Source organism: Archocentrus centrarchus, chromosome 13, assembly GCF_007364275.1.
Source record: "Archocentrus centrarchus isolate MPI-CPG fArcCen1 chromosome 13, fArcCen1, whole genome shotgun sequence".
NCBI lineage: Eukaryota > Metazoa > Chordata > Actinopteri > Cichliformes > Cichlidae > Archocentrus > Archocentrus centrarchus.
The window spans coordinates 15,417,391-15,438,285 of record NC_044358.1 but is presented as its reverse complement, the minus strand read 5'-3'; the positions used below and the strand labels follow the sequence as shown (position 1 = coordinate 15,438,285).

General features: G+C 40.6%; 1 protein-coding gene across 1 annotated transcript in view; it reads left to right on the top strand.

The window, feature by feature from the left end:
* The window catches only part of tenm4 (teneurin transmembrane protein 4), a 151,405-nt gene that overhangs the window by 42,446 nt on the left and 88,064 nt on the right, over positions 1-20,895 (top strand). The window contains 1 exon segment of the mRNA XM_030744093.1: positions 17,624-17,845. Coding sequence (XP_030599953.1) covers positions 17,624-17,845 — 222 coding nt within the window.

The following is a 20,895-nucleotide window of genomic DNA, read 5'->3' as shown; positions in this document are numbered from 1 at the left end:
GCCCCTCTCTTAGCAATATCCATTTAATATACAGTACAGTTTCCATGCTAATATTATTTTCAGAGAATAGTCTTGCTGCTTAAAATGGAATATAAGTAGCAACGCACTGATTCAGTATCTTGAATCATGTACTGAGCTGACTAAATAGTTAGTGGCCAGATTCAAGCGTCCTACATTAACTACTGTTTCTCAGTCATACGTATAAAGTTGGAAAGTAAATAAATGTTCAACAGTATAATATAAATATGTAACATATATTATGTTACATAAATATGATCCTTTTTCTTCTTTCTTTTTTAGCGTTGTACAGCAGCCTTGCAGTGAAGTTCCAGATAGCTGTGAATGATCGGTTATCTTTGTGAAAGCAAGTAGGGGGTTGTTATTGAGGTTGAGGAAGCAGAGATCATAATGTGCTGTTGCCCTCGTCTGAGGTAAAAAAATAAAAAATAAGTGTTCATGCTGAGGTTTTTCTCATTAGCAGTCACCTCTGATACGTGTGCTCTCTGACACAAATTCAGGTATGGAACTTTTAGTCCTTGTTGATCTAACATTTATCAGTAAATACCAGCTTTGGAAAATAAATATGTAAATTTTTTCTGTCACTTCATCGTCCCAACAGTAGAAAACACATTTTTACTTTTAAGATATCATTTTTTATTTTTTTTATTGTGCTCTTATGCATATTGCATCTTATGTATTCTGTCCATGTTCAGACTATAGAAAACAGAAATGCTACACAAATAAGCCACATTAAAACATCAAAGCAAAATTTAAAAAAGCTTCAGTGGATGCAGATGAAAAGTATCTATTACAAACTTGAAAGTCAGACCTGGGTGTGAGAATTCAGATGGTCCTTGTGAGTATAATTATTTGTCAGTGCAGAGTGATTCAAAATAAGATCGGCAAGCTTAATATAAGACTATTTTCACACACATAAATGAAGACACTGCGTTTCCAAAACCTCATCGTGCCGGACAGCTCATGTTCTTCCTGGATTATTTCTCTCACAGTGAAAATAGCTTGGCACAGTAGAATTTCACAGCATGTGAATTCTGAAGAAAATAGTTTGGGATATAAGCTTTACAATTTTTTTCCTTCAGAGGTTTCCCAAAAGTACTGCTGTCACACTGGAAACACTAGTCTTATCGCAGCTCTATGAATTGCCAGCTTCTGCAGCAGGTCGCAGCAGAGCTGCAGTCTATCGTCTCCAGACTTCAATGCTCGCAGTGTCTGAATTACCAAATTTTGGCATAGATGCACTTTTAGAGGATTTAAGCTGGTTTCTTACCAGCTAAGCTCTATCAGTTGTTTACAGTAGGTTGAAAGTGTAACACTTTTAGCATTTTGTTCCATGGGAAATGTAGTCCAGGAGAGACAGACACATTTTCCCATTTAGCTTCGGTATGGATGGCACCCTGAGGCGGTGTGTTTCCAGAATGTCAAGCTGGACAACTTAATCAGGTACTAGAAAATAAATTGACTTCTGTCAGTCAGCTGCCTGATAAACAGCCACATTAAAAATACATACACTACTTATGTGACTCTACAGAATGCAACAAATATTTGGGAGGCTTTTGCAAAAATGAACCTGAAAAGTGAGGACAAACGAGAGTAATTTGTTTTTCTTATCCGTATGATATTGTTAAATCAAGCTTAAGAGATTAATCTGATCCCCTTCAAGTCTCTTGTTTTTGATGGTATTGCTCAAAAGACAGTGAGGTGCAGCAAAATACTGGAGATTTTCTTTAAGTCTGCTGCAGCGAGCGCAGTGTGCTTTGTTGTGCTCTGCTGGGGGAGCAGCATTGGAGCTGCTGACTCCACCAGACTGGATGAACTGATCAGGAAAGCTGGCTCTGTGATTGGCTGCACACTGGACACATTTGAAGTTTTGCGCTGGACACGAGGTCACTGAAAAAAATTATTCACCCTCGATGATCCTGACCACACGCAGGTAGTACAGGAAGTCTTCAATACAAATGTCAAGTAACTCTTTATAATACAAAAATGTTGTTATTATTTAACTATATTAATGAGTGTAACCGCTGTAACAAAAAAACTCCCAAATCTGGGATAAATAAAGTTTTATTGTATTTTATCTCTGCTGCTTATCTCTGCCCAGGTGTAGCTTATGTAGCCAGTTATTCTCCAATCAGCTCTTAGCACCTAGGGGTTGTCACGCCCTCCCTCTTAAGAGGGAATTCCCATTGGAAAGCCTTGACCCAGGTGAATCAAAGTCATTATCTTCTCTTTTACATTAATCAATATAAAACATTTTAACGCAGTTACAGCCTTACATTTTCAACCATGCGCTACGTTGTAACTAACATTGTAACTAACTCATATTTACCATCTGCCTGTTTACTGGACAGGCAGTGGAGCGCTTCTCTAACAGACTGATTCAGCTCTGCTGCCACTAGGTCTGGGCGATATATCGAGTTTTTAAGATATATAAGTATATTTTCATACGCGATATAAGATGAGACAATATTGTTTATATCGATATAGCCTGTGTAGCGTTACAATCATACTTATAGATCCACCAGTTCACCTGTCTCTCCTCCCAGTTTGTCTCTACACAACCTCTCACTGCCCCACCCCTCTCCCGCACCGCTTTACGGGTAAAAATCACACAGGAAGCGACAGCACGGCAGTGTTGTCGACTTTTTTCTAAAAAGCGACTAGCGACAAATTTAGCGACTTTTTCCGGTGACTTCGGCAACTTGTGGAGAGTTTTGAAAACCTGAAGTCCTCCACTGTCGCCGTGTTTTGTGTACAGCCTTCGTACGCTTTGGCATCGCCCGGATCCCCAAGAGTCCCTGGCTGCAGGTAAGAGGGCGCTGCCATACCACAACTCCATAGCAGAAGTTGGTTGGGACTGTAAGTCACGTGACTTTGGTAGCAGAAGTGGGTCTTTTTCGTGTGTTCGTGATGCAGCCGACAGATACACCACATTGAGTGGGTGGGCCCGTTGTTGTGATACGTCAGCGCATATGTCTGTGGATTTACTGAGCTGGCTAGAACTCTGCTGACTGAAGGATGGAGTTTGATTCATTCAGTCTGTTTACATGTTTTATCTGCACAGAGTACTAGATGTACAGGAGTACATGCAGGAGCAAGCACTTTGGTGAAGTCTACTTCACTGCAGACTGGCTTTGTAAAGAATCAGTCAGCCTTTTGCTATTTTTGCTCTGTATCTTTCTGTTTACATTTTAATAGCACAGCTGTGAGTCTTTGTTATGGAGGAAAAAAGCATTAATTTGTTTGAGGAGCATTATTATTTAAGGATGCCAATAGTTTATTTTTGAGTAATTTCTCATGTACATCTACAGCTGAATGTTAATAAAAATGTCTGTGTGACATTTGGGGCATGTAGCTTTGACTCAGAAGTGCCTTTTTGTTTATACCGTTTGAGAAGAAAAAAAAATATATATATATACATATATAATTATATTAGGGGTGGGACTTTAACGCGTTAATTTCGATTAATTAATTATGGGGAAATTAACGCGTTAAAAATTTTAACGCATTTTAATCGCACTTTGCACCGTGGAACGTTTCTCAGTGCGCGAGTTCCCGGCATACAGATTATATCGACGCACAATGTCCAAATTAGGGGGCCGAATCCTGCGAAGGACCCGGCCCACGTCTTTCGCAGCCCACGAACACCACAAAGGCCGGAAGTGAGCAGCTAGCCTTCATATCAGCGTCACCTCTGCGTAGCTCATGTCGCCTAGCAACCGTGAGTGCGAAGCACAGCTGTGTAACAGCAGCTGATTAAACGGAGAACGAACTTTTTCTCCTTTTTGTGGTTTAATTTTAAGTCTTTAATTCAAAATAAGCTGTTAAAACAAGTATAACACATTTCAACATCAAGGAATACAGCTGAGAGAATGATTAATTTCCAACTATAACAAGTGAGACATTAATGTTGAATAAAACTATCCAGTTATGATGCTTAACTTTAATTTCAGGAGTTTGCTTATCACAGGAGCACTTCCACCCTTTGTTGGTCTGTGTAGTAGACTGGTGGGAAAATAAACAAAATTTTGAAGTTTAAGCTTATGTATATTGATTCATTCATCAACTAAACTTAAATTAATATTTCTCATGTCAAATATTGAAATGCGATTAAAATGCGATTAATTTCGATTAATTAATTACAAAGCTTGTAATTAATTCGATTAATTTTTTTAATCGAGTATTTATCCATGAAATATTTATTTGCTCCCATCCTTATTGTGCAGTTTAGCTCAGGATATTCTTTGTGTAACAGAATGTATGTTTACTATGAACCAAAATGTCACAAACTGATAAATGAATTGATTGATTTATACCATTATACCAGGGCCGGTCGATTCATCAGGCTTTATTTTCAATTATGATTTTGTCTTCCAACAGTTATGAGAACAAAATAACTCAGATAAAACTGTTGTTTTATTCTACGTTCATTTTCCCTCCAAAGCCACTGTTGGTCACGCCTCTCCTTTACAGTGTGTCACTTTGCCCCCCCCCCAAAAAAAGCCAGAGAAGTTAAAGCCATAAAAGGCTTCCATAAACGAACCTGTGGAGTTTTCATTAATGGCTGCTTACAGCTGACTTTGTCCCCAGATCACCGGTGATCTCTCACCTCCGGTCCCGTTCAGAGGTGAGTGATGGAGCTCGGATCGGACCTCGTCTGCCACTGCGGGAATTCTGTTGTAGAGGCTGTGGGATTGCTGTGGGCGAGCGGGGGCCGCATAACTCCCTACCTCCACCTCTTTCCCCTGTTTTTCTGTTAAAAAAAAAAAAAAAAAAGGCCCTTTTATTAAAGTTAATTAAATCCATGATGTTACAATTATTCACCATAATCGTCTGTAATCGGTAATTATTCACTGTAATCAAGCTGTTGAATGTTGTCTAATTCTTTCATTCTTAAATGATTCTCTTTAACCCTTATAAATATGAAGGACTCAATATTTAGTGATAGAATGCATAAAATACTGGAACTTATTCCTGTTTGCTGCTATTCATGCTGCTGCTTCTTATTTGCAGCAGATTTCTCTTATCTTCAGTGCATTATTTAAGGATAATTGTGGCGTTTATGCTGATGCACATGTCAAGCTGCTTTTATTTCATTGCCTGTGAAGGAATTTGGAATAGAAGTTCCTGCAGCCAAAGTCTTTATAAATGCGCTTTAGAAAAGGTGTTTTCTGTCTGCATAAAACAGCTTTTGCCTTCACATTCTTGCTCCTACCCCTCTGTTGATCATATAGTTGGACCAAATTCAAGAAGGAGAATTATGAGAAGTATTTAAATGGTTGCCCTGTGCTTATATAAGATCTGAATGATCTAATTGTATTGAAATGATGCGTTTATCCCTACATTGCTTTTACATTACGCTCCAAGTGAAACATCATGTAACTGCTTGTGGTATAAACAAACCTTACTGACCATGTAGCTGACTCTTAGTGGCTTAACTTTTACCATACTATGAATTATATAAGCACTTACAAACATAAACTGCTTGACAGCATGTATTTTAGATCGCCTTTTGAACCGTCTTGCACTCAGTGGGAGCGGGATGCACACACAAATCAATTCTTCAACACTGACAAAGTGTCTGAAATGAAAAACAGCGGGCTTTTATGTAAGCTATCTGGAGAGCATGATGAGAGGAGGATATCAGTTTTAACAGGGGTGTACTCTCCTAGCATGAAAGCCTACATAGTACTGTGATGGCTATATCCAACATCTGGAGAAATCATGTAAACCGTGTCCGGCTCACTGCTTAGAATTTCACTGTATTGTAAAATTTTGTTTCCAGAAAAAAAAAGTTTGGAAGATGTAAAGGTTTTTGGATTTTTGAGGCAGTGTTTAAGCTCTTTCTTGTCTTTTATTAGGAGTGTAGCTTTTTCTTAAGGGTATACTTTAGAATTTTATTAGGCCAGGCCTAGAATGCACTGAGGAACTGCAGGATGGGGATGGTGTCATCTTTGTTCAGCAAGGCCCGAGGCAAGCCACATGTAGCCCTAATGAGTCGCTTACAATTTCAGGCTCTGCTTGCTCTCAAACACCAAAAGTAAACTTTTGTCTTTTTTTCCCCCCCTGCTCACTATTCGGGGACCTTAAGAGGATTGTGGGATCATTATTTATTCATGCCATTGTGTTTATTCACCAGCCTCTTTGTGTGATGGGAGAGGGAATGGAGCAGCCAGTGCAGACAGAGTAAAAGCTGATAATTATCCACTATTAGTATTGTTTTTTCAGCCATGGTTTAAGTCTGCTAAGTTGATGATCGAGCTATGATAGAAGGCCAGAAACATCCATTTAAAGCAGATTACCATGTGCACAACTTTGAAATGTGGAACCCTCCGCTGAGGCGTCGCCGAATGGGTGCGATGCATTTATAAGAATGCTTTTTTTTCTGTGCAGTTAGAGAAGATATCGTGTCACAATGTCTCAAATAGTTGTCAACCAGGAGATCTTTAAATGCAGCCATCACATACCTGCAGGATGTTGTTAACAGTGAAAGGTGAGGAGATTGGAACCTTGACTTTTCATCCTAGAACAAAGAAAACCCCAGGGATGCTTAAATGGGGCTGCATGGAGGGATTTAGCAATGCCAGACTGCCTCAGAAGTAGCACTGATTCAAAGACCAGCCAAATAAAGTGTAAAAAAAATGGGATTTGGGGCTAAAGACCAAAGAGTCTTGAGAATAAATCAGTTTTGTTCAGTTAAAAAAAAGAAAAAAGTGCATCAGCTTAGCTGTCTCAACATGTTTGGTTGGCCTGCACATTGTGTTCTCCTTTTATTGTAGGTGTCAAGACATTTCTTACGGGTAACTCTAAAAATGTTGGCACGGTTGCATCGAAGCTTTCTGTTCAGCAGCATTTAGGATTTCTCTTCAAACAGAAGAAATTTCTCCTCGGTTGATTTCAGTTTTACATAAAGAGTCTGATTCATTTTTCTGTTTGTCACAGAAAAGTAAGAACAGATGGTGTCTTTCGGCTGGATCGCAGGGCACACGAGTTTTCTTCTTTTCCTTCCAGCACAGAAAGATAGAGTGGACTGGATGTAAGCGAGTGGCAGAAGCCAAGCGGGGATGCGGGTAGAGGATGACTGGGGAGTGAGTCTGTGGTTATAATCACCCAGAGAGGAAATGCCATCTCTAATCTAAGCCACTCTGGCCTCCTTTTCATCTTCCTAGGTGATACCTTGGAATGCCTCTGACTGCCTTTTCTGCTATCTGCTAATACTTGTGTGCGGCTGATTTATTTATCTCAGTTGGATATTTTCCTCCTTCTATTCGTCCTGCAGATGAATAGATTAAATCTCCCTCAGATGTTATATCGGTCTTAGGCCCGTTGCCTGTGAACATACAAATGAAAATTGCTCATATGATCTAAATCACTTTCTATTTTATTACTACAATATCTGCATTAACAATTGATAATGAGATTTTTTTTAAAGTTTTTTTCTGGATTTATTCTTCACGTCCATTTATGATTCAGGATTTGTCTCTTTAAGAGCATGCAGCTGTTGTAAGTAATGGATGCAAGGTTTAAAGTGCTGACAGGAGTGTAGCGGGGAAGCCTTAAATGGAATTGTTTCTTCTGTGGTCGTACGGTTTTATTACAAGACAGTATAATTTCCATTTTCTCAGTAATGGTTAGACCCATCTATAAGGAAAAATACATTTATGTGTTTTTACAGTTTATTTTCAATCATGCATTAGGTTCACTCTCGTTATTATGATATTGATTCCTCACAGGTAAATGGCACCGTCAGAGAGATATTTATCAATTTTTCAGTGCTGGTTCATAAAAGCTCATTTCCCACTTCCTCTGCCAGCGTGTCAGTGAGCCTGTTTTGTACAGTGGAGTTTGGGGTAGGGAGGAAGGCTCGAAGGGCACTACGTCAGGTCGTGTTCATATAGCAGGCATGTTTTCTGGAATCTTGGGTAGTTGGTGTAATATTGATCAAAGCTTGATTTGTGACAAAGTTAAAAAAATACCAACTTTTTATGAAAATACCACCAGTGACGGCATAGTTACCTTGAAAAAGTAACCTGATTGCTGATTGCTCCTTTAAAAAGTAACTTAGTTGCTTGGCTGATTACTTGATTTTAAAAGTAACTAAGTGAGATTACAAGTTACAAGTCAGCCGTGTTTAAGGGCAGCATTTCCTCTACTACATACTGTCCGACCAACTTCTTCTCACACACACACACACACACACACACACACACACACACACACACACATACACACACACACCACTTACTGATTTTGTACCGAAGTCCAGCTTTTGTTGTTTGGGTGCTGGGGGGGGGGCTCCTGCATTAGCTGCAGCTCTCTGCTTTGCACCACCTGGTGGGACTCGCTCTGTAATTATGACTGTGCCGTGCTGTGACTCCAAATGCTTCTTCAAATTTGACGTAGTGTTTTTGAAGCTGGTGAGCACAAACTCACAATAGTTCCTGTATTTCCAGCTGGAAAACGCTCATCTCTCTCTTCCCTCCACTGTTTCTGTTTGAGTCGCTGTGTGCTGTTATTGTCCTCATGCTGAAAATGGGACGCAATTGTCACATCAGTCAGATGTCACTCCCTTGAAGAAAGCAAAAATATAGCTTTTTATTGAGGAAAATGTCAAAAATAGTAACGCACAGTGACTGGGATAAGTAACTTTAATCTGATTACTGGATTGGAAATAGTAACGCGTTAGATTACTCGTTACTGAAAAAAGTGGTCAGATTAGAGTAACATGTTACTAAGTAACTGAATAGTACATATGTTTACAATACAGTAGATCACTTGTTTTTGGTGAGTTAGTTTTATGATTTTGTCCCTTTAAACTGCACACAGACTCATTTGCTTTTGTTTCCATATTTCTTCTTACTAAGGTGAGATCACCTAAGTGTTAATTTTATAAAAAGGCTAGTAGTTGCTTACAGCTGTGTCACAGAATACAATTATGTCAATCTGGGAATTCTAATAATAATGCATAAAGAAAATGAAGCTGCCTTGTTGTCTGTGTTGCCTGTAGAGCTCTGATTAAATGACGAACAGCCCCTACAATTATTTAAGATAGATTTTGTAATCTTATCCTGAATTTCTATATAATAATTTTTTAGTTGCCTTATTACCAATTCCTTTGCCTCCATTGATCTTACAAATATTGGTAAGAATAGTGTGTGAGAAGACTACCTTCAGCAAAAGGTGCAGAGAAGATGGTGATAAAAAATGTATTTATACTGAAGAGAGGAAATTCAATTTTTTAACCCTGTGTCTGTGATTGGTTTTTAACTTTTCATTGATTGGCTGCAATATTTTGACCTGCTATTGTTTGCATTATTATTAAGCAATATTGAAAATTAGAATCAACATTACCATTCATTCATGCTGTGTAATATGTATAATACAGCCCATCAAGAAAATGTGGTTAGTAATAAATGGATAAAGCTTCATCGTGTTGCAGTGTGAACACTACTAGAGGACTTTATTTTATTCAGTCACAAAGACGCTGAATTTCTGAGATTGTCAGTGACACAATGGGAGCGTTAACACCTCATTTTCACAGTCTTGAAATTCATTACAAACTAAAAGAAGATATAGATCATGAGAGTGCGTTTGATAACACCCAGGCATTTAGAAAAAAAGAAGGCATCAGGCTTCCTTTAATGGAGTTTTCTCTTCGTCAGTCTTTCTAAAGACTTTGTGTCACACAGCATTCCCAGGACAACTTAATCCTAAATAGTTAAGGCAGTAAATATGACCACTAGGGCTTTAAACAACAAGACATTATGAGGGGAAAAACTTGGAAAGCTGCAAAGGGAATTGAAGATGCTCAGGTAATTTAAAGGCTATTAAATATCCAATTAAAGCACCTTGGTGGCCAGAGCACCTTGTAGGCAAATAAAACTCAATTAATAGACAATTATTTGTATTTGGTTTGGCATAATAGGCTTATTTATAAAACCAGCTGTTTCCCTTTGAAGAGAATATATCCTTAATGCTTCTTAGCAAACTCAAAACAGTCACTTCTGTATAAATTTGTTTCAGTAACTTAGGCTAAACAGCACAAACACGCATGGGTAATTTCTTCTAGAACTACAGCTTTAACACTGCTTGTGTACTTTTATTGTTACCCACTCTGAACCTTTTGTTTCGCTAACGAGTAGGTATAGATTTAGTACAAGGTGTGAAAAATGTCAACATTCAGTGTTTCTCCATAAGACAGTAAAGGTTTCTTGTAGTAGACATGAAAGGAGGTGTTTGTTTGTGATTTTGCAAGATTTAATCAAGGCTGTCAGTGGTGGTGTGCATAATCACACTTTTACTGTGTGCACCACTCAAATTAGACACTTCAGAAGCAACACAAACCTGCAGCCTTCAGATGGCTCCAAAGGCAGCTAATCAAGAGAAAACGAAGACCTTCATAAACGAAATCCGGCACAGAATGTCCATCCATCCATTTTCTTATGCTTATCTGCAGCTGGGTCATGGGGGCAGCAGCCTAAGCAAAGAAACCCAGACCTGCCTCTCCCCAGCCACCTCCTCTGTTCACAGGCCAGCCGAGAGATATAATCTCTCCAGCATGTCCTGGGATTGCCCCAGGGCCTCATCCCTGTAGGTCATGCCCGGACCACGTCACCCGAGAGTCGCCCAGCAGGCATCCTAGTCAGATGCCTCAACCACCTCAGCTGGCTCCTTTCAATCTGGAACTCTGTTCTGAGCCCCTCTCGAATGACCCTTTACGGCAGGGGTCTCAAACTCCAGGCCTCGAGGCCCGGTGTCCTGCAGGTTTTAGATGTGTCTCTGGTTCAACACACCTGAGTCAAATATAGAAGTCATTAGCAGGACTCTGGAGTACTTGACTGCATACTGAGGAGGTAATTCAGCCGTTTGATTCAGGTGTGTTGGATCAGGCACACATCTAAAACCTGCAGGACACCGGCCCTCGAGACCTGGAGTTTGAGACCCCTGCTTTAGAGGAAGCTCATTTTTGCTGCTTGTACCCACAATTGCACAGCACTCATGACCATAGGTGAGGGTAGGAACGTAGATCAACCTGTAAATCGACAGCTTCATGTTTAAGCTCAGCTCTCTCCTCACCACGACCGACGTCGTGCATCACTGCAGTCGCAGTCCCCCGTACAACGCTTTAATGGATGAAGGTTATCATTGTATTAAAATATGTTTGCTGTGTGCGCATTTCAGATGGCTCTCTTGTTGCAAAACTACCGCTGCAAACTGTCGGTCTGGGCATTCAGCCGTGCCTCCCAGTGGTTTGTGTGCCTCCATTTTCTTGCTGTGGGGTTTTAAAAATGGCGCGGTTGATTCTGGTGAAGGAGTCACTCTCCGGACTCAGCTAGTGACGACATTCCCTGGCCAATCAGTGGCATGCTGTTCGATGTCACATTTTCGGATCGCCTCAGATCACTTGGAACCCCAGCTGAGTGGGTACTAAAGAAGTACCTGGTACCAGGACCTTATGGAAATGCCTACAAACCGTGCCGTGCCAAGTCGAGTCAAGCCACGCTGAGTAGGTACTAGTGGAAACGCAGCATTAAAGTCTTCCACTTGGGCAGCAACTTGTTCCTGGCACTCCACGTTTCTCCAGCTGAGGCCCATGACCTCAGACTTAGAGGTGCTAATTCTCATACCTGCTGCTTCACACTCGGCTGCAAAGCCACCACCGTCTGCAAAAACTGGAGATGAGAGTCTGAGGTGCTGTTTACACGAAGCTGTTTTCACTGTGTCGTTTTGATGCGTTTCAGCCTTTCGTTTACACGATGGCGTTTCAGAAATGATCCGCGTTTACACGATGACATGTGAAACGATGGAAACGATAAAAACGATGTAGTTCCCATGCCAGGCCACAAGTTGGCGTTGGTTTTCTCTTTGCAAAGTTTGTTTATGCGTGGAGTGACACAGTAGGTAGTGCGGCAGATTGTTCATTACTTACAAAATGGCCAATGTGAGAGGTTTTGTGTGGACTGACGATGAGGTTGGATCGCTGGTGCACACAACGCTGAATTAAAAAACACAAGAAAAGCATAAGAAGCACTCGTGAATCCGCGAGTACTGTTTATCAATTTGCGCGTGCGCGAAAAACTGTGGCCATCGCAACCATAGTTCGCATGTGCGAGTCAAGCGTTTTCAAATCACCCCGGTTACACGAGAACGCAAGCCGGTGCGTTTCTGAAACGCTCCACTCTGGACCCTGTTTCCGAAACACATCGTTTTCACTCTGTTGTCATGTAAACAGAAGGGCGAAACCCATCAAAACGACCGTTTCAAAATGAAAACGGTCTCCTGTAAACGGCACCTGAGGCTACCAAGGCAGAAGCCTTCATCTACTTGGCTATTCCTAGAAATTCTGTCCATAAAAATGATGAACAGAATCTGTGACAAAGGGCAGAACTGGAGGAGTCCAACACCCGCTGGAGATTAGTCCAATTTATTGCTGGTAATGCAGCACTTGCTGAAGTTGTACACATAATAATACACATAATCAAATAAAAAAAATAATGTGTACATAGATGACTGCTGATTGAAGAAAGTACAATGAAAGTTGAGTACACAAACAAATATGCTTAATTGGTATGTGTGATTTTTAGAGTAGAACCCAAAGGTGCTACTTAACCAAGTAATGATGTAAACAACACAGAGCCTACGTGCTGCACCCATTGCATGTTTTTGATTAGGTCTGCACAGCCCAGCTGTGATTAGTGCAAAAGATGTTGAACCTTAACATTAAAATTACACTTCACTGACCTCACCAACAAACATCAGCACATCGGTGATAACTACTGCAGGCAAGGAACCAAACCACTGTGGCGGAGGGAAGAGCACTTTACATGTATGTGCACAGAAAAAGAATCTGAATATTCACGGTCAGGCCCTCTGATCACGGCTGAGTACAAAATTCAACAGCCGAAAATATGACAAAAGCTTTATTCACGGCATAACATCTTGGAGTGAATCACACTCCACCTACACTGGATGACAAAATTGGTGCCAGGAGCAAATTATGCAACATTTTACTGATACGCCAATGACAACCTGCCAACCTTTCACAGACTCCTGTTCAAATGGTACCAAACACCCGTCCAAGCGAATTTGTTGACACATAGTATTACTTGTTTGTTCTTTTATTGTCTTTTTTTTTTTTTTTTGGCCTTGTTTGCCCAACTATTACTGTACAGTTTAAATTAAATTAGGATTAGCATAAAAAAAAATGTATTCTGTCTATACTACAGCAGTTTTATATGCGCACTATTGTTGAACACAATTTGCATTTTACAAAAAGAATAGCAATGCTGATGACACTCAGTCCCCTCTGAGAGTCTGAGTCATGCCTCTGTGTCCTATATGCTAACTGTAGTTTTTGAGTAAACATAATTCAGACAAGTGACTCCATTCATTATGGAGTCACTCATCTGCTTCACCTTCCTCTGTGTTGGGGGGGTGGGGTGCATTTAACAGGGGCTGTATTTAACAAAAGCAGTCATAGATCTGGTTTATCACGTTGTGTGTCTGAACATCTCCTTGAATATGTCTCATTTTCTATGCATAGCATCAGATTTTTATATCAGTTGGTGGCAAAATAAGAAAGATTAGCTAAGTTTAGAGAGAAAACAGAGAGGATGGCAGAGTTAAATATCAGGACTCTGTTGATTCGTCTTATTCGACTTTCTTTTCACTTGATTACATCCTCCCTCTAAATTATATTCTTTGTTTACCTGATTTAATTTCCGTTCTCTTAGCATGTGAAGCCTCCTCAAATAAAGGAATTTTTAAACATAAATTTCCTTTTTTTTTTTTTTTGCTTGCACAGTGATAACGACTGATTCAGCATCTCGTTCATGCACAAACTTAATCATTGTGATTAAGTTCATAGTTTCCCAAGGCAAGAATCTGCATTACAGTCTCTGCATTGATGATTGCAGTTAATGTGGGTGTGGAGAGCTTAAACAACTGTGCTGGTGTCTTTGCTTGTCTCTAGTCACTGCTCAGCTCACATAACCAGAGGAATAATATGCAAAGATTGTAGCAGATTGGGAGCAGCTTTTTTTATGGCGTGCAGGTTGCTGTTGCTTTTAGTGATGTAGCAAATAGATTTATTGATTAGTAATAAATTAGCTTTAAATTATCTGTAATTTAAAATTGGTTATTCTTATGGTTTTTTTTTTAAGCTTTTATCTCTTACTCTGTAATGCACACACACACACACACACACACACACACACACACACACACACACACACACACATACACACATGCTGGCATGCACAGAAACACAAATTGGATGCCTTACATGTTTGTCACCTTAGCCTGTGACACTGTGAATACTATCTTTTTCACCATTTTGTGACATTTATTACACTACAGCTGTTTTCACACACGAACTGTCATGTAGCACATTGAAGGAGCGAGTCGGCACCCCTGGAAATGGGTTATTTATTTACTTACTTAGTTTTTGGTGAGGACGCTTCGTGGATAGAGCGTGTGGGAGGCAACACACCCACTCACTAGTAGTGAATGCACGAGACAACATCAGCGTAATCAGGCATCACATGGACTTCTGCAGGTGTACTAGGTTGCTGACAAGTTAAAGACTGACTGATAGTCCATCTTACTGCTTCAGACATTTGTGTTCTCTTGTGCAGCTTGGTTGCTGTGGAGAGGTTCTGCAACATATGAGTTAAAACAACTTAAAGCTTAATACACAACAGCAGTCACCTCAAGGCGCTCTGTAATGTAATGTAATATTAGAAAGAAACCTCAATAATCACACAACCTCCTATGAGCAAGTGCTCTCCTTTAACAGGAGGAAACCTCTGGTTCAGGGAGGGACACAGCCAGTGGGGGTGAGGGGAAAGAGAAGAGGGCAGAGACTGGACAAAAGGCAAACTATGAAAGAGAAAGCCAGAGTTTAATAACTGCTAATGACTGAATAGAGCAGTGGTGTATAAACACACAGTGAAGAGAAACTACCGTGCTGCGTGTGCTCATCACTGTTCTCCTGTCAGTTTGTAAATGTGGTGTTCAGCTTTGCTCTGTAATTCTTGTACCACACACTGTTAGTGTTCTTTGATCTGTAGAAACAATGTTTCAATTGGCTTTTGTTATGTCTTATAACTTACTGCATAACTGCTGTGCAAACCCCCATTTCACATAAACTTATTATTAGTTAGAAACATATATCTAATTTAAAATAGAGCAAAGTAAAATGTCAGTTACCTTAATTAGCTATGAAACGTTCCAGCCCAGGTTGTAGGTTTATGCTTTTGTAGTGTTTTGTTGCTCCTGACGCTTTTCAGTATTTTTATTAATAATGTTGTTAAAATGAATGCAATTTAATGATACTGAAAATAAACTATTTCATGTGACATGAATTTAATGTAAGAGCATTACATTATTAGTAGCTTACTTTGGTTTAGGACAACCCAGATCTATGGAAATACATTTTTCAGTGTTTATCTGGGGCGAAAGCACTAAAAGCAACAATATAATGAGCAGATTTCCTTACCTACACATCACAGTCTCCAATTTATTTGGCCATTCTTGTAATTGGCTTGCTAATGAGTTGATTAAGACCTTAAATGTAGTGGGTGGTCATCAGTTTTAGTAGTCGGGCTAAACTAGGCAGTAAAAGGCACTTTCTGAAGCTGTCAGAAACTACAGCAGTTGGGCACGGTCCAAGGGGTCCTAAGTAAAGGTTCCCTTTTGCTGCTGTAATATAGTGAGTGAAGGCAAAGGCAATCAACTCTGGCAGCCAGAGAAACTTCCCTGGCCATCTCAGGCTGTGGCTTCTTTCCTGCAGAGGCCCTGTGTCGGGCTTCAGGTGGATGTGGCGTGGGTAAGGCGGTATTAATTGCATGCAGTGGGACAGTAAAAGCCTTCGTGTGCAAGACTAATGGCTGCCGAACATGACTACCTTGACCTCATTTACGTTACGACTTTGACAATTTTTTAGAGGACTTTAATCTTTTCTCGTCTCACTGATGAATTCTCTCTTTGAGGAAAATGCGACACAATTCAGTCCGAGACCTTCGAGTGGCTCGTCTTTGTCTTTTTGTCGGGGACTCAAGTCCTGCCTTTGGTCTTGAATAGCGGCAGGTACTAGCTCGTCAAGTGGTACTTGATTCAGCAGCGCAGGGTTGTTGTTTTGACACTAATACACGTCTTAGATGGCTCCGAGGGAATCGGGCAATGACTGTGATAATGCTCTTTGCAACAGCTTTTCCTCTTCCTGTTATGCATTCCTGTACATTCAGTCACAGCGGTGTCTTGGTCATTAACCCACAGCAGGACCACTATGCCTCGGCACCCATTACTGCACCGACATTAGAGAGTTGAGGGGGAAAAAAATGAAGTGTCTGGCGTGAAGTGTGTATAAAGCACAAACTGTGACTCTCTGGACGTTTACTGCTTGTGCAGGGCTGTGGCTGATATGTTAATATCACTAATTGTTTCCTAATTAGATGCGAGTCAGTGAGTCGTGTTTTAATACTCTTCAGGGATCATTACAGAGCTAGACGAAAATCATCTCTCTTGATAAATGACAATCAGGTCAGCTGGAATTTCGTCATCAAGACAGTGGGACTGATGGAAAAACGAGGGGAGCGCCAAACTGATGGCTTTTGTGCGCTGTTGTCATGTTACTTAGGCGGCGTTATTTTCAGCAGACTGCAGAGTTCCATCACAAGTTAATTACACATTAATAGGAGGTCTTTGTGGAGATTTAACGTTCACTGACAGCATGCGATTGGAACCAGTAAGCCTTAGCAGACAAAGCTGTACCATATTCAGATGTAAGAGTTCTGGTTATATGTTGAAATATAAAAAGAAACTCTTAAAAAATCAAAACTGTAAATTATTCTTGTTCTGCTTTTAAGGCAATTGGCCACAATTACTGACAAGTAGCAAAGCTGAGATGGACACAATGTACATAAGAAAGAAGAAGGATTGGTTCAGGTTGGATTCATTTCCTGACTGGCGGGGGTTATATGCATTTCCACAGGAGGGGGGGATTAACAGCCACCAGAATGGAGAACATATTTATATGCTTGCTGCACGCAAATTTGATCTCTACTCGCTTATCTCAGTGTAACTTTTGCAGTTTGGAGAATGGCAGTTATGTTAGATAAAGGCTGTGAAGAGAGGCTGTTTAGATTTATAGGAGTCTGTCAGGCCCCTGATGTGACGTATATTTGCCGTACTTTAATGTTTCCATACACCCTGACACGTCACCTCTGGTTTCCTCTTTTGATTTTTTTCTTTTGTTTTTGGATTTCAGCATTGTAACCTGTAATTACCCCCCCCCCCCTTTTTTTTTCACTGAACATCCCAAAAAGGTGTTTTGTTGCTTTTATTTCTCTAAACCAGTGCCAGGCATTTACCTTTTCTATTCTATCTCAAAGTCATTTCAGTTGTTTGTATTGTTCTTCCCAGCTGGGATGAGGTGGCGGAGACAAAGGCAGATGTGTCCCTGTTTGTTTTTGAAGTGTCAGAGTTAAGGCTTGCATATGTGTGTGTGTGTGTGTGTGTGCGCGCTCTGCTTCTGTGTGATGTTGCCTGTGTTTGGGTGTGTTTCATTTCCCCCCCATGTGTTGTCTCTGTTTGTGGTCCACAGGTCCTCCGCTGCATTGTTCATCCGCCTCCTCCTCCCCTGTTGAGCAGCTCCATTACCCTCCCCCTTCCATTGCAGCCAATGACAGCCAGGGAGGGTTGCTAGGTAACTGTGCAGCTCAGCCAGCCCAGGACTCTGACTCTGAGGATGAGTTTGGCCCCAATTCATTCTTAGTTAAAACTGGCTCAGGGAACCTGTATGCTCCTGCCACTGCTACTGCTGATGGTGAGTTGGTTTTCAAACTACTGTTGCTTTGTGGAGGTTAGCCTTCCCCTGCTCCTGGATATGTTGTGTTATAGGTCACGCGGATGGCTGTAGGCAAGAAAATGTCCCTTTTTTCTGAGCACCATGAGAGAGAGTAGAAACTTTCGAGTCGATATGTGGCCTCAGGAAATGCACAGAACTCTCTGAAGCAAGGTCTGCAAAGTTCAGAGCCTCACACAAAGAGATGGATGATTTTTGGTTCAGCAGGAGATATTTGTCACAGATATTCCTCTTCAGTTTCAATGTTTGATGCTGAGAGTATCTACAATCCACAATCCCTCAAAAACAGCTGCATGCATGCAACCTCCACACCTCAGATGAGAAATACAAAAAAAAAGACAGTACTCAGTACTAGGTGAAAGTAGTCCTCAGTGTATCCTGATAGAACGCTGAAGTCAGAGTGCTCTGAAGTTATGTTAAAATAAACACTGTAGTTTTTTTCATTTAAGCAGCGCAGCAATGTGTGATTCTTAGATTAGGTCTAAAGAGTCTCAACAGGATTTCTTATTAATAAATGTCAGCTGTTTATTCCTCACGAAATGCAGCATCTCCTGCTGTTAGCTTAGCACTCATTCAGACTGACAGAGTGGCATTCGTGCACAAACTGCGAACATGGTGTTAGCAGATGACCAAAACCCAGTGAGTGTAAGACGTTTACAGTATATTTACTGAGCAGCAGTCAGAATATGCTGTTAACAGTATCAGCAGGTAATATTCAGTTATTGTTTTCTTTTGTTTGTTTGTTGCATAAATTGTGTGTGCTGGTAAATGTAATTTGGCTGGTCCAGGAGGTGAAAATATGTTGTTGATTTATTAATTTTTTTCACAACATTTGCATGCTGAATAAGGTGTGATAGTCTTTTTTTAATGTCGGTGCCTTTTAACTACTTGCTTCTGTCACTGGTGCAGCAAACCCAAAAGGATTAAAAATGTCTAAATGACTGATCAAACTTACCAGTCAGATACATAAAAGGTTGATTCACCAGGCTTCAAACTGCCACAGCTGCCTGTTTAGAAAGGCTGGAGAAGGAGCGATTAATCCCATCGCAGATCTCAACTAATTCCTCAGCAGCAACACGCTGGTCACCCAGCAGTGACGTGACTGTGCTGAAGGGGACATGGGTGGGGGGGGGGAATGGCCTTTAAAGCAGTAGATTTGTCTCATAACAATGACACTGATTTGCATAGGTACATCGTTTAGTTTGGCCTCAGGCCGTCAGTAAAGGGCTGGAGACTACTGACGAGGAATATCCCCCGCCGGCAGCCTCGGTCATCTCAGATTTTTAAGACTGATTAAGTTGCGAAGTAGAGCAAGTTTCTGTGCGCCTTTCCCACTTTCATATCCCAATAACAGTGGACCAGAGCTCTTTATGTTTGCACGCTTGTCCATTTTGAAAACCGTTAATATTCCTCCTGTCGAATAAAAAAATTAGACAGCACTTTGCAAAACAAGCATTGCTTAAGATTTTTCTTTAATAAACTTTATTATTTAGTTCTTTACCAGGTTTGACTGTAAGAAGCAACTTACAGTTGGATAAGAAGAAATAGCCTTCACTCTTAAACTCACCCTAAAGGGTTATGTAAGCTTGTTTTATGTCTGTGTCCAATTATTCTTTAACGTTGCAGTTTTAAAACTGGAGAACTCTCAGTCCAGTGAGAAGCTCAGTTTTGTCAGTTTTATATCAAATAATAAAATTAAATAACTCTAAAGACACAGTTTGGTGTGACCAGAATAGACTTCACTGAAATGTGCCAAATGTTTAGTGACAATGTTTCCATGAGCTACATAAATCTACAAACAAAGTTCCTGAATTTTTTAATCAAACTGAAAAAGATTGGTTGTTTGATTGATAGATTTATTACAGACTCATAGTCCAAATCACATAAAAAAAAAAAGAACTCAAGAAAGAGAAAGAAAGAAAATTCAAATGTTTTCTGTTTTATGCAAAAAAAATAAAAAAATAAAAATTCTGTGTAGAAAAAAACAGGTTTAATGTTGCCAAACGTAACTGTGAATTCAGTATGCACGTCAGGTTTTCAGTGGGAATTGCATGAGCAAAAAAGGTAATTTAAAAGCCACCGTGGCAAAAAAATGACTGGAATATCAAATCAGATCTTTTTGACATGCAGGTCAGTTATAGTAGAAAAACTCAAATTCAGAGTTAACACAATGGAGGGGAAAAAAACAAAACAACTTTATTACTGGCAGCAAACAAGCAGAGAAAATTTGCATGCCTTTAATAATTGTCTCACAGTGTATCTGTTGCACTGGAAAACAGGTGTTTTTTTTATCATTTAAAATTACATTTGCTCAAGGTCATCTTTGTGCCCCCATACAGGACTTAAAATGTTCTGCTGGATTTTGAACAAGTAAACACCCTCAGCAGCAGATCATTATTCACATTAGTAGCCTTCAAGGCGGCAGTGTTTATTTATTTCCTTTCTTCTTTTTTTTTGTGGGTTGGGGGTAGTCCTGCTTTCATTTGGAGGAACACTGAGCAATGGTTTCTCTAAGGCTGCTGAGGCTGCTCGCTGAAGCCTGCAGTTCTTTTATGAAGCATGTGTTTCACTGTGGCCCTCAGCTTTCTCTGAGGGGCTTCTTCCTGAGGAGACTGCCAGTGAGAACCCGCTGCCACGCTGAGCCACCAGATCTGAGACACTGCAAACTCCCAGCATTAGCATCTCTTAATGCAAAACAGCATGGGGTCGGCCAGCGTTAGCTTTCAGTGCAGCCGGGCTCCCTGGTGAAAGGGCCGGCACACCACCGCCACTCCACAGCTGACCAAGCAGGAATGCTGAGCCGGGACAGAAGGCCCGGGGACGTGGCTGTGTGCGAATTCAAATAAGTCTTCATTTGAGCCACTTAATCATCCCACTGCGTCTGCAAGGATGGAGAAATGTGGTTAAAAGAGGTCGCGCCAGACAGTAATTTAGCCACAGACAGCATGAGGAATCAAACTAACTGAGGCTAAATAATAATTTAATGAGCAGCACATGGCACCGCCATGCTA